Source organism: Python bivittatus, unplaced genomic scaffold, assembly GCF_059951505.1.
Source record: "Python bivittatus isolate LINGU-HERP-01145 unplaced genomic scaffold, Pbiv_v1 ctg000480_np1212, whole genome shotgun sequence".
NCBI classification, from domain to species: Eukaryota; Metazoa; Chordata; class Lepidosauria; order Squamata; family Pythonidae; genus Python; species Python bivittatus.
This window is the reverse complement of record NW_028277075.1, coordinates 91901499-91915693: the sequence shown is the minus strand read 5'-3', so window position 1 is coordinate 91915693 and position 14195 is coordinate 91901499. Positions and strand designations below refer to the sequence as shown.

The 14195-nt window shown below is 42.4% G+C and overlaps 1 protein-coding gene across 1 annotated transcript in view; it reads left to right on the top strand.

The window, feature by feature from the left end:
- LRP1B (LDL receptor related protein 1B) overlaps nt 1-14195 on the top strand; it is a 715984-nt gene that overhangs the window by 492960 nt on the left and 208829 nt on the right. Inside the window, exon 34 of the mRNA XM_088145133.1 lies at nt 3743-3883. Within this exon, the coding sequence (XP_088001259.1) occupies nt 3743-3883 (141 nt within the window). The remainder of the gene's footprint in view (nt 1-3742; nt 3884-14195) is intronic.

The following is a 14195-nucleotide window of genomic DNA, read 5'->3' as shown; positions in this document are numbered from 1 at the left end:
GTTTAAGGATCTATTTCTTAAAATCAGGAGAATGATCAGGAGATTGTCTTGTTTGACATATCCCAAGCTTGATAGAGCCAAAGCTCTTTAGAAGATGACAAATTCCATGTTTAGGAATATAATTCAACATCATACTGAGATCTTTAAATATAATATTTCTTCCCCAAATTGTACTAACATACCTACAGATTTGAAGCCAAAACAAAACTGTAACAGAAAAATACCAAATCATATGAGTTAAAAAACCTTCAGATTTCTTCCATTGCCAACATAAGAAATCATTTTTTGAGGGTCCTATAGACCCAAAATAATATTTTTGAATGAATTAATTTCGTTTTTAAAACTTAGGAAATGTATTTCATATTTTTTTAATACCTGAATCCATTGATTTTCCAAAATTGGATAAGTCAAATATATAACTGATATTGTCATTTCACCTTGTAATACCTTATGAAATTGAATTATTGGTTTCATTTCATTCATCCATTCAAGTGCAACATGACTTAAAGAAGCTAGAATTGCATGTGCCTTGGAGGCTGCTAAAGCACCTGATCCATACTGTTTAGTTAACAAATGTTTCAGTTGTATATATTGCCAAGTGCATATTGAAGGTAAGTCAAATTCAAAATATAAGATCTCAAAAATCTTTAAAGCATCCACTAAAATTCAGTTGATTAAAGGATTAATTTCTTGTTTAGCTCAAGGATTCTAATGTAACACCTTTCCTGCTATTTTCAAATTTTAGTTGTACCACAACATAAATATCTCATGTGATTTGCTTTCAAAGCAGGAAATATATACCTGGTCACTAAAACTTGCTAATATTTCAGTGGTGTTACATGTTTGCTCTCCATAGTAATCATATTAAGTCTTTTAAAAAAAATTAAAAAGTTAAATAAAAAATAAAAGCCCACTAGTATAGTTGAAAATCTGGTAGGTTAAAACCAACATCCTTACAGGGTAACCACAGTTTAGCCAGAAATATTTTATGGCATTTAGCCTACCATAAAAATTTTCTCTTTAACATATCTATCTATGTGAAATATTTAATAGAAATTAGTATTGAATTCCCTCCTAATATATACATTAACCTCAATAAAATATTCATTTCAGTAACATTTATTTTACCTCAAAGACTTAATGGGAGCTTTAACCATTGAGTTAAAGATTAATTAATTACTGAAATTGTATCTGTACATTTGGACATACTTAATTCAATATATTGTGATGAACTTCAAGAGAGATATAAATCCAAATATTATAGAGTCTGCAAATTGTAAATCCTAATCTCTTACAGTAATCAAAAGATATCATTGATCCAAAAGGCAACGAATTAGATATCTTCTAGTTAATGTTATAACCAGAATATAAACCATACTGATATACAACTTGAACAAGCTTTGTTAACAACATTGTCTAATTATCAAGAATAGCCTTAATACCATTGGCATGTCAGGAAAATGTATACTTAGTTGAGTGCCACTACACCTTTAATGTCTAAAAGAAGCTAAGGGTTCAAAAACCAAATACAAAATTAAAGGAGACAATGCTAAGTGCCACAATGTAATTCAGTGGGTTAAGAGGCTTATACATTACTAATAAGTAACAGGATGAGGATACCAAATGGTAATCCAATGATAATGGAAAGCAATTAATTTAAAATACACTTCATAAATTGAATTTGGTCCATATCAAAGACCTTTTCCACATCCAGAAAAATTTGAACAAGTGATACTAATTTATTTGCAGCTATATCCATAATATCAACCACCAGGCAAGTATAGTAAGAATTTATCTATTTTTTATAAATCCAATTAACATAGGTCTATTAAAGATGGTATTATTTTCTGTAGCTAGTTTTGCAGTTAATATTTTAGCATCCACATTAAACAAAGATATTGGTCTATAGCTTCCTCATTTCGTAGAATCTTTCTCTCAGGGTTTAATATTACTGTAATATAGTCCTCACAAAACAAGGAAATATCGAGAGAGAAAATTATTGATTATAGATATCCAACAATACAAGTGCCAGTAGATCTATAAAAGTTGTATACTATTCAACAGGAAATCCATCTGATCCAGTGGCTTTCCCTGATTTCATAGTTTGCAGTGTGATCTCTGATAATGTGATTGTACCAATACATTATATCATTGTGATGCACATTGGAATGCAAGTTGAAGAATAGCTCCATAGAATATTACACACCTATGTGTCCTCAGGAGGAACACAGAGGTCAGATGACAACGTATGCATGACATATCATCTTGCATAAATGCTGCAATTTTCATACTTGCATCTGGCATATAAATATTGCAAGTGTGTCATGGTGGCATTTGTGTGATGTCATCTGACATGCATGTCATCATCTTGGTATCATCACAGTTTGCTGCAGACAGCATTATCTGCAATGGTATTGCTGTAGCTGTAGCAAATATCAACTCAGTAGTTCCTTCTGTTTCCAAATTTATACAGGGATGCAAAAAAGTATGAAGTCTGTGCCTGAATCTCACTACCAAAGCCTTCAGAACTTATGTCTCATCCTTCTGTGAATAAAGGTAGAATCACAGCAAATTACTATTCCATCCCTTCCTCCAGCGATAGCAAATCTTCGCTAAGTGCAATACCTGTCCAAAATATGGACATGCATGTGTTCAAATCGAAACAGGAAAAATGCTTCAGATCCAACCTGGATGCTCTCATAGTACCTGTCAGCAGCATTTTAATGAAGCTGTGCCTTTTGCTTACATGGTATCTCTGAAGTTTCTAAGTCTCCAGGATAATTCAATATAAATAGTCACAATCTCTAAAGCAATTTACAATCAATTATTTAAAATAATAAACTGTTCATTTAAAAATATATTTAGAAGAAGTTGGTTATCTGTGAATGTGGCTAGATATCTAAGTGAAATGGTTTTGATTGCTCTGGTTGATTATCTCTATTGAGAGAGAGATAAGGAGTGCTATCTTTTTGATACTCCTGGATTTCTCAGTGACTTTTGATAGAATTAATAATGGCATGTTGCTGGAGTATATTAATTAATTATATTAATTAAACTGGATTCACAGTCTTACACTGTCTCAAGATCACTACTAGGGAATGGTAGTTGAGAGCCTCATGGTGTTTATGTCTTTAATTCCATAGGTTCTTTTATTTCTTTTTCTCCTTTGTGTTCAATTATTACATGATATTCCTGGAAATAATCATCCAGAGATTTGGAGTACAGTGACATCAGTATGCTCATAACATGTAACTCTATCTCATCTTTCCATATGTATCAGGACTCACAATGTAGGTGTTTGATAGTTAACTGAAGGAAGTAATGGGCTGGAGGAAAGCTAATAAACTGAACCTGAATACAGAAAAGATGCAGATGCTATGTTTAGGTAGCTCTCAGTTTCAGAATTAGGAGGACAGACGTTTGTGACTAAGATTGTATTCCCTTCAAAGCAACAGATGTGTGGTTTGAGGGCTCTCCTTGATTCAGAGTTGCTAGGGACACCGGTGGTATTGTAGCATGGAGGACTGTACTAGACTGGGATAATATAGCTTTGTGATCCATGATCTAAAATATCTCCTGATTAGATTACTGCAATGTGCTCTATATGTTACTATCCTTGAATTTTTCAGCCTTTTTTTCTAGATTTTCACACTCATTGTTTTATATGTATATAAATATTTTATATGCAGTATGTTTATTAATTTAAATAGTTTTTTTTAATGGAAATGTTTAATTTTTACAGATAAGAAGTTATGGTGGGCAGACCATAACTTAGGCCAACTGGGCATCTGCAATAAAAAAGATGGAAGGAATCCCACAGTTTTGCGAAACAAAACTTCAGGAGTTGTACATATGAAAGTGTATGACAAAGCAGGACAGCAAGGTAAACCACACATTAAGATTTTGAATAACTAACTGCATAAATAGCTACAACCCGAAATCCTTAGAAATCCTTAGAAAACTCCTTATGGAACAATATATTTTCAGCTCCTATGAACTAAAGTGAAATATTTTCACCAGTTCCTTCTTTTTCCATAGTTATCTGTGCCCCCTAGAAATCTCCAAATCATTGAAAAACTCTAAGGCATTAAATGGTAATGACAGAGAACTACAGGAAGACAAAACAAAACAAAACAGAACAGAACAGAACAATTACTTACCTTTCTATAATAATTATATTTATAGCTTGGGGATTTCTGTTGATGAAAGTTCTCTATCCATTCATTAATATTTAGCTTTGGAGCAACTGAAAGAGGAAATACTGTGTTTTGTTAATACCACTTTTTAGAACTATTTGGTTGATGTTATATCCAATGTCTTAATTAAAAGCAAAGACACCATTGCTTAGTTTATTTGTTTGTTTATTATTTATCTTAAAGTATATGCAACGTATATATTCTTTGTTATATATTCTTTGTAACTTATCCCCGTTGTTCAAATTTTTGCTAAAATCAGATCTCCTTGCACTGAGCTTTGAAATAGTGGTAATCCCCTATTAGTGTCTCTATATGTTCAGTGACAAGAAAAAGGTGGAGTGTCTACATCATCACCCAGTCTCTGCATGGGTGAATCAGGCAGTCTTTAAGATCTCTCCATACTCTCTCAAACCTTACAAGCTTGAAGGCAGTTATATTCAGGCTTCAGCTGCCAAGGCAGGACTAGAACCAATTAGGCAAGCTCATAAGAATTCAATAACTAGTGAGAAGTAGTTTTGCTTATTTAATCTGTTTTTTAAAAAATCTTACATGGCTGTGTATCTCACATAGTGATCCTAGGAGGGTCTCAGCAACCAATAAAAACAATAGCATAAAACACATCATATCCTTCCCACCAAGGTGCCATAACAACCCATATTACTAACCCTATGACTGAACCTATCCTATCCCAATGCTTGGAGGAAAAGCCATGTCTTCACAGCCTTCCAGAAGGCTAAAAGGGTAGATCCTCCCCAGATCTCAGATGGGAGGCTGTTCTAAAGGGCAAGGGTAGCTGAGGAGAAGGCCCACCTCCAAGTTCCCACTAGGTGACAATATTTGAGGGAAGGGAACTCTACAACTAGCAGATACCCTCAGGAAAAAGCAGTCCTGTAAACAACCTGGCCCTGTGCAAGGTAGGACCTTAAAAGTGAAAACCAGCACCTTGAATTTCACCTAGAAAGCAACTGAAAGCCAGTGCAGTTCATGAAATAGTGATGTAACATGGGCAAACCATGGGATGCCCAGAACTGCTGCATTCTGGATTAGTTGTAGCTTCCAGGTGGTTTTCAAGGGCAGTCCCATGTACAGCCCCAATTTATTATTGTAGAAAAGTTATAAAACCATAATAAGAGGATTCCAGCAACTGAGGGTTTCAGGTAGAAACCCTATTTATAATTTTATTTATAGGATTGCTTTTTCTGAGGATATCTGCTAGTTATAGAGTTCCTTTCCCTCAGATGCTGTCACCTAGTGAGACTTTGGAAGTGTGCTTTCTCCTCAGCTTCCCCTGCTTTTTGGAACAGCCTCTCACCTGAGATCTGGGGAGGCCCTGCCATTTTAGCCTTCTGAAGACATGGCTTTTCCTCCAGGCATTGGGTAAGATGGCGGAGGATAGGAGCCACTTGATTGTCCCCTTGATTGTGGTATGGCTGGATTAATATCTTTCTTAATATGTTTTTTACACCTACCTTGATTTGGACTGGACCTCTGGATCTCTGGACTCAGACTTTTTTGGCTTTTGGTTGGTTTGGAGCCAGAGGACAGGACTGTGTTTGTTACTGGCTGCTCTGGCTACATCTGCTGCATTGCCATGCCCATGAGCTGAGCACATTGGAGCTGTTAGGAGCTGGGTTTGTTGGGAGGTTCCAAGGCTGGAGGAGTGGGCCAGAGACTGAAGGAGCTGGTTGGACTAGACTGGAACAAGTGCTTCCGTGTTTGTGGGCCAGGTGCCAGCCACATTAGAAGGTTTGGACTGTGAGCTGGCCGTGCTGGGATGTTAGGCTACTGATGGAGCTAGCTGGAGGACGGGCCAGAGGAACAGACTGGAAGAGAGGCCACACCTATGGGCTGATGTGTTTGCTATGCTTTTTGGCCTGTGCTGGCATTAGGAAAGCCTGAAGACCAGAGGAGGGCTGAGGATGGACTGGGGTCGCAATCCTGGCCATGCCAGGATCATTGCCATGTTGGCTGCCTTTTTGGACCTGGTGCTTGTTCCCCCTGTGATGCTGTAGGCTCAGTGCTGGCCAAAGGAGCAACCCAGAGCCCCTTGATGGGGTTGTGTTTGCTGCATTTCCATCCTTTTGCTGAGTCTCCATCTTTTTGCTCCTGGCCTCTCTCACTCTGCAGTCTGTATGATTGCATGGGAATCACCTAACAGCTCCAATGTGCTCATCTGGAGTGGCCAGCCAAGACCCTGGAGCTTTGGGTTATTGGTGTTAGGCGGGTGGGGGGATAGCAGAGTGGCAATCTGCTATGGACCCTTCCCCCCATGGAGACTTTTAGCTCCAAAGAGAGGGAAGATATGATTACTCACCTTCCAACCCTGTCTCTGGGTACTCCTGTTTGAATGATTATTCCCCTCAAGGTGAAAGCCTGAGGAGGGGGATTGGTTGGTTGGGGTGAATGGGAAGGGAACCCTAATCTGTGGTGAGAGCAGCTGGGAGAGATTCTGGTGGGTGCTAGTGAGTGTGTCTGTATATGTCTCTGTGTGTGTTTGTGGATAGAGTGGGGGAGGTGAGTGGTGGGTACCCTGATGGTGCTGAGAGCTGATGGAGCTGAAGTGCCTCAGGCTGCCTGGCTTCCCCTCCCTGGGATGGATGTAATGAACATTATGGGAGGTCCTGAGCCTTGGGAATTGGGAATCCTGGAGTGGAAAGATAATGCGGCCTTTGGGGGTAAAGGGGCGGACTGCAGTATTATGGTACTGATGGGCATGGGGAGATATGGTGGGAGATGAGGAGCAGGCTGCTCCCTGGGAACCAGGATGGATGCATTGTACCAATTTCGAATTCCAGCTCCTTGGTCTCAGCCCCTGTACCTGGACAGCAGACCTTCAGAGGCCCTGGCTTCCAGCTGCTGCTCTTAAATGCCAGATTGATCTGAAATGAGGCCTCCCTCATCTGCAATTTGATTGTAGATGAGAGGGCTGACCTAGCATGTATTAGGCTGACCTAGCATGATTGGTCCTGGAAGAGGGAATGGCTCTTTCACAGAGATGCCCAGCTAGGTTTTGGCTGTGGCACCAGCTGAGAACCTGGGGTAGGGGTAGTGGTGCAGCAATTGTCATCCAAGAATCACAACTTTCAGGGGTGTTGCTCTGCAGGTCCCCTGATGTGAGACCCTGTTCATTAAGTTGGGCTCTAGGGATCAGTTGGAATTGTTGCTGTTGTTCCAGCCTCCCTACTGCATAGCAACCTTCCTGCCTGAGCTCCTTGACTCCATTTCCAGGTTGGCGGTGGAGTTCCCCAGACTTAAGGTCTTGGGGACTTCAATCTGCCTTCCTTTGGGGGTGTCTGAGGCAGCTCAGGAGTTCATGGCCACCATGATGGCCATTGGCCTATTCCAGGTCATCCAGAGCCCAACATGGGACAGTGGTCACACACCAGATCTGGTGTTCCTGTCAGAGCAATGGCTATGTGATCTGCAATTGGGGGAGCTTTTGGTGTCTCTTTTTCCTCATCAGATCACACCCTGATTACAGTTGGATTCTCTGGCACCACTGTCCACTGCAGGGAGGCAGGAGCCACTAGATAGGTCTGCCCCCAGAGACTAAGGGACGCAGACAGGTCTCAGAGGGAGCTGGGGGTTGCTCTTGCTAGTCTGCTGCACTGTCCATCTTGGCCTTGGTTGCCACTTGGAACAAGGGAGCAGCTGAGACATTGAATTGGATCATACTCATGCAACCTCTCCCCTCTCTGGGATCCTATCACTCACTGTGGTTTACAGAGGAGCTGAGGGAGATAAAATTGGAGAAGAGACTTCTAGAGTACCGCTGGTGCGCAACTAAGGACAAATTCAACCAAACACAGGTCAGAGCTGTTATTAAGGCCTACCTTGTGGTGGTTAGGGCAGCAAAGCAGCAGTACTTCTCCACCTTTCTTGCATCCCTGTTTCAGGTGACATGAGCCCTTTTGGGTAAAGGGGGCCTGGGGAACCTTTTGCAGGGACATGTGGAAGATTTTGCTCAGCATCTGTTGGACAAAGTCTCTCAGATTCACTTGTAGTTAGATGCTGGACTTGTTGCAGGTCTGGAGGAGGTGCCTAGGGTGGAGTCTCGCCTGGTTATCTGGGAATGGTTTGAACCCGTTGGACCTGAGGAAGTGGACAGGTTCCTTGGGGCTGTGAGCTCAGCCACCTGCTCTTTAGATCCATGCCCCTCCTGGCTTGTAAAAGTGGCCCAGGGGGTGTCATGTGAGTGGGTTCTGGTGGTGGTGAATTATTTGAGTGAGCGGGTTGTTCCTTTACCTCTTATGGAGGCTGTGGTTCACCACCTCCTCCAGAAGCCATCATTGGACCCTATCACACTGGATAATTTTCATCCGGTATCCAACCTCCCCTTTTTGGGGAAGGTGGTTGAGAAGGTGGTTGTGCAATGGCTTCAGAGGACCTTGGATGGATTATCTGAGTCCTTTTCAGTCAGGATTCAGATCTGGGTATGGAACAAAAATGGCATTGGTCACGCTTTTGGACGATCTCTGGCATGGGTGGGATGGTGGTTGTGTTACCTGATCTCTTAGCAGCTTTTGATACCATCGACCATGGTATTCTTCTGGAATGACTCAGAAAATTGGGGTAGGTGGTGGGATGTTCTGCTGGTTCACATCCTTTCTCCAGGGTTGATTCCAGTTGGTGGTGATTGGGGAGGAGAGACCCTTCCCTAGGCCCCTACTGTGTGGGATGCCACAGGGGTTAGTGCTTTCTCCTATTCTATTCAATTTCTACATGAGACCTCTGGGTGAGCTCATCTGTCACCATGGGGTGAGGTATCATATATGCTCCTGGCGAATTAAGTGATGCTGTGGATGTCTTATCCTGGTGTCTGGAGGCTGTGAGCATCTGGATGGGGAACAGCAGGCTTCAAGTGAACCCTAAGAAGACTGAATGGCTTTAGGTTTTGGGGTCTTCTGGTTCTAGGACTATGCCATCTTTGGTGCTGGATGGAGTTGTACTGCTCCAAACAGGCCCTGTGTGCAATCTGGGGATCCTCCTGGACTCATAACTCCTGTTCAATGAGCTGGTGGCAGCTGTGCCTAGGAGGGCCTTTGTACAACTTTGTATTGTTCACCAGTTGCACCCATTCCTAGATTGAGAAGCCCTACTCATGGTCACCTTCTGGCTGAAGTATTGTAATGTCCTCTACATGGGACTGCCCTTGAAGAGTATCTAGACACTTCAGCTGGTGCAAAATACAGCAGTGTGAGCATTTATGTGTGTTTCTGGTAGAATACACATTATACATCTGCTTCGTGGGCTGCACTGGTTACCAGTTTGTTTCTGGGTCCAATTCAAGGTGCTGGTATTGATCTTTTAAAGCCCTACTTAGCATGGGACTGGGTTACCTTAGGGAGTGCCTCTCCCCAACTACATTTGCCCATCCCACCAGATCCAGCAGAGCGGACATGTTACAGGTTCTGTAGTCAAGGGAGCTTTGGTGGCCCTAGGTGGCAGGCCTTTTCTGCTGTGGTGCCTGTATTGTAGAATATTCTCCCCACTAAGGTGAGGCTGGCTCCATCACTTCTGATCTTTTGCCGGTCTCTCAAAACCTGGTTGTGCCATCAGGCCAGTTGTGCCATCAGGGGACTGGCAAATTAGTGAGGTGGCTTCATTATTATTAACATCCCTTCACTTACTACTTCTTTGTCTTAGCTTTGTTTTCTATAGTTTTTAATTTTTTAATAATAGTAATTATAATTGTTTGAGGTATTTATTAATTGTTTTAGCTTTGTATTGTCGAAGGCTTTCACGGCTGGAATACGATGGCTGATGTGGGTCTTCCGGGCTGTCTGGCCGTGTTCTGGAAGTTTTTGTTCCTAACGTTTAACCAGCATCTGTGACCAGCATCTTCAGAGGACAGGAGCACAGACAGGAGCAGTTCTCTTTGTAGTCAGGATAATGTGACCCTTTGTGGGTATTTATAGAGATCAGCGAGGGTGCCTGCGGGGGGGAGGGGGTTCTGGGTTAATGAGTGGCTGCTTGTTTTGGTGATCAGAGTACGTGTGTATCTTCCTGCGGGTTAGGTAGGGTTTTTTCTGTTGAGTTGTTAATGAGTGGCTGCTGAGGGTGATTAGCATGTTCATTGTGTGAATTGTTCACACGTCCTGGTGGTTGAGCTGAGTTCGTTGACTTTTTGCAGGCTGTATTTTTCAGGATTGGTAGCCAGGTTTTGTTGATTTTTAGACTTTCTTCTTTTTTATTGAAACTCTGCTGGTGTTTGTGAATTTCAATGGCTTCCCGGTATAGCCTGGTATAGTGGCTGTTGGTGTTGTCCAGTATCTCTGTGTTGTCAACTAGAATTTTGTGTCCAGTGTGCTTGAGAGCATGTTCAGCTACTGCAGATTTTTCTGGTTGCTTAGTCTGCAGTGTCTTTCGTGTTCTTTTATCCTGGTATGGATGCTGCATTTTGTGGTTCCAATGTATACTTGTCTGCAGCTGCATGGTATGCAGTGTACTCCTGCAGTGGTGAGGGGGTCCCTTTTGTCTTTTGCTGATTTTAGCATTTGTTGCATTTTTCTGGTGGGTCCGAAGATTGTTTGGAAGTTGTGTTTTTCCATCAGTTTTCCCATGCGGTCTGTGACCCCTTTGATGTAGGGCAGAAATACTTTGTTGGTGGGGGGTTGTTTTTCTTCTACAGTCACATGTTGTTTTCTTGGTTTGATGGCTCTTTTTATTTCGTTCTTGGAGTAGCCATTCGCTTGTAGGACCCAATTAAGATGGTTAAGTTCAGTGTTTAGGAATTGGGTTTCTCAGATCCGATTGGCACGATCCATCAGGGTTTTGATAATGCCTCTTTTCTGATGTGGGTGGTGGTTGGCATTTTTGTGTAGGTACCGGTCTGTGTGGGTGGGTTTTCTGTAAACTTTGTGTCCTAATTCGAGGTCCGGTTTGCATATGACCAACCTGTCTAGAAATGGAAGTTTGTTGTAAATTTCTTTTTCCATGTTGAATTGTATATTGGGGTGGATGCTGTTTAGGTGGTTCAGAAACTTCTCTAGTTCTTCTTCATCCTAACTCCAGATTGCAAAGGTGTCATCCACAAATCAGAACCAGACTGTTGGGGTAACGGGTGCCGTTTCCAAAGCCCGTTTTTCAGAATGTTCCATGTAAAAGTTTGCTATGACCGGGCTCAGGGGGCTTCTCATGGCGACGCTGTCCATCTGTTCATAGAACTCCTTATCCCATTGGAAGTAACTGGTTGTGAGGCAGTGCTGAAATAAAGCCATGATGTCTTCTGGGAAGATCTGTTTGATGAGTGCCAGGGTGTCCCTCACTGGTATCTTGGTGAACAGGGAGACCACGTCAAAGCTGACCAGTTTGTCCATGGGGTTGAGTTTCAGGGTACTGATTTTGGTGATGAAATGTCCTGAGTCTCTGATGTGGGCTGGAGTCTGTCCAATGTGGGTCTGTAGAAGGGTGGACAGATGTTTGGATAATTCATATGTCGGGGAGCCAATGGCGCTTACAGTGGGTCTGAGTGGGATCGCGTCTTTGTGGATTTTGGGGAGTCCGTATAGTCTGGGTGAAAGGGTTTCTGTCTTGCATATGTGTTGAAGTACATTGGGGTGAAGGGAGGAGCTCCTCATCAGTGTGTTGGTTTGTTTCATGATTTTGCTGGTCAGATCCCGTTTTAGTTTTCTGTATGTGGTGGGGTCTAGTAGTTCTCTAATTTGTCTTTGTATTCATCTGTTTTCATAATTACCATGGCGTTGCCCTTGTCAGCCAGAAGGATCATGATATCGGGGTCCAAATTGAGGGTCTCTATGGGATTTCTCTCTTTCTTTGTTATGTTGCTGGTGGGGGCTTTGCTTTCCGTAGGATCTGTCAGGTTCAGCCCAAAGAACTCCAAGAGACAATGCAAATACAGTTCTGTTGTGTTTATTAGCTTCAACCTCAGGACAGAAATCTCACCAGACCGAGCCCTAGTTCCCAAGCCACCCAGTCACAACACCATGTATTCCTTAGGGAGGTGCCAGCCTCATCTTCTTGAACTTCCCACGTTCCTGTTGGGGGCTAAGAACAGGCTTATCTCCCTGAGCCTGGCCTTCATAAGTCCATTCCATCACAGGATCCTTGCTATTTCACCCCTTATTTCCCCTGCTTCCTCTTCGGGATGGTGGTGGTTGGCTGATTCCACATTGGTGATGATATCTTCCATGGGAATTCTGGTGGGTGTGATTGCAAAGTTTCCTCCCTTGGTTAGGATGGCAGTTTCTTTTGGAGCGAGCTGGCGTTCCGTCAAATTGATGACAAGGCGGGAGGGATCCAGCGCCGGTTTTGATTGACTATTTTGGCATTTATTAAATTTTTGCTTTTGCCTGATTGTGTGATCAACAATGTCCTTTTCCATTTTCCTGTAGGTTAGGGTGTCAATCTTGTCCCAGTCCTGGCTTCTCATTTTTTGACTGATGCTGATGTGTGTGTCAAATAGTTCTTTGTCTGTGATGGCAAGTTTTCTGCGGGTTGTGTGTATTCTCTCGCATAGGAGAGCTTGTTCGAGTCGGTCGTAAATGCGGTTAGCTTGTGGAGATTTGAGAGTCCTTTTCGTTGTGAGAAAGGCTGGGATGGTCCAAGTGTCTCTGCATCGTAGTAAGGTTAAGGAGCACAGTAGGTGTGCTTTTCTGTTCCGGAGTGTTCCTAGTCTCCGTGTCTGTTGGAACGTTTCCTCCACGTAGAACCATTCAATGTATTGTCAAAGGCTTTTAGCTTTGTTGTATGCCACCCAGTGTCACTTGTTTTATGAGATGGGCAGCTGTATAAATTGGACAAATCAATCAATCAATCAATCCAGCTTTCAATCACTTCTTTCTTTTCCCTGCCTTATTCAGTGTATTACTTGGGCCCTACTTTAAGGAAAGAGGATGCTTTACAGGTAGTCCTTGCTTAACAACCACAATTGGGACCAGAATCTCGATTGTTGAGCAAAGTGCTCATTAAGCAAAATGACCATGTGACTGCTTCACTCAACGACTGCAATCTGGGCACTCCTGGTTGCAGTTGTTAATGATCTCCTGGGTTGTTAAGTGGCCAGACCAAAAGAGCTGCCTGCTGAAGGATTTCAGTTCTGCACGGAGCTGAAATCCTCCCAGTAGGCAGCCCTTTCACTCTGAAATGTTCCTGCAGCCCACCGAAGGGTTTCCCCTCCCCTCCATGCATGGAGGGGAAATCCTTCAAGGGGCTGGAGGAACAGAGCTGAAATCTTCAGGATCTGAGGTCTGTTCCTGCAGACCACAGATAGATTTCAGCTTCCCTCCATCCCCTCTGCTTGCAACCTTCCCTGCCAACTTCCTCACTGAGTTTCTGGGGAAACGGGCACAGAAGATTGCAAATGGTGATCACATGAACCCAGGGTGCTTGGCAACCTGTTGTAAATGTGAGCCGGTTGCCAAGCACTCAAAATGCGGGCACATGACCACGGGAGTGGGTGAGTGGGGGAAGGTGCGATGTTTTAAGATAGCCAGAAGTGTTTTACAGGCTGTAAAGCACGCTTTCCAAGGCTGTTGTAACTTCATACCATCGTTAAATGAAAGATTGTAAAGTGAGGACTACCTGTATCTCTAATTGCTCCATGTTTAGGTCAAATTATTTGAGATCTAACTTTCACAGTTATAAAGAATCTCCTTTCAGCATATGACTATAGCTCAAGGTGTTAATCAAAATGTATTCTTTCTCTTCCCATTAAAAAAAAACAAAAACAAACCTTTTTTGAGCTAACTTTGATTCCTAATGACTTCATAGAGATTTCCTGGCAACAATACAGAAGAGGTTCTTGGTTTTCAGACAGCTTGGTATTTTCTGGTAATATCTTATCCTAGTACTAACCAGACCCTACCCAAATTGATTTTATGGACAAACATTTATAGCAAATTCTGAATTCCTAATGGTGGTTAATTAGTGCTAATTTCTTACTGGTGATGGTATTCATAAACAGAAAAGTATGTAAGGCATACCCTGAGTAACAGTGCAGATGAGCTAGTTTTTATGGATTTTGTATGAAACTGCTTA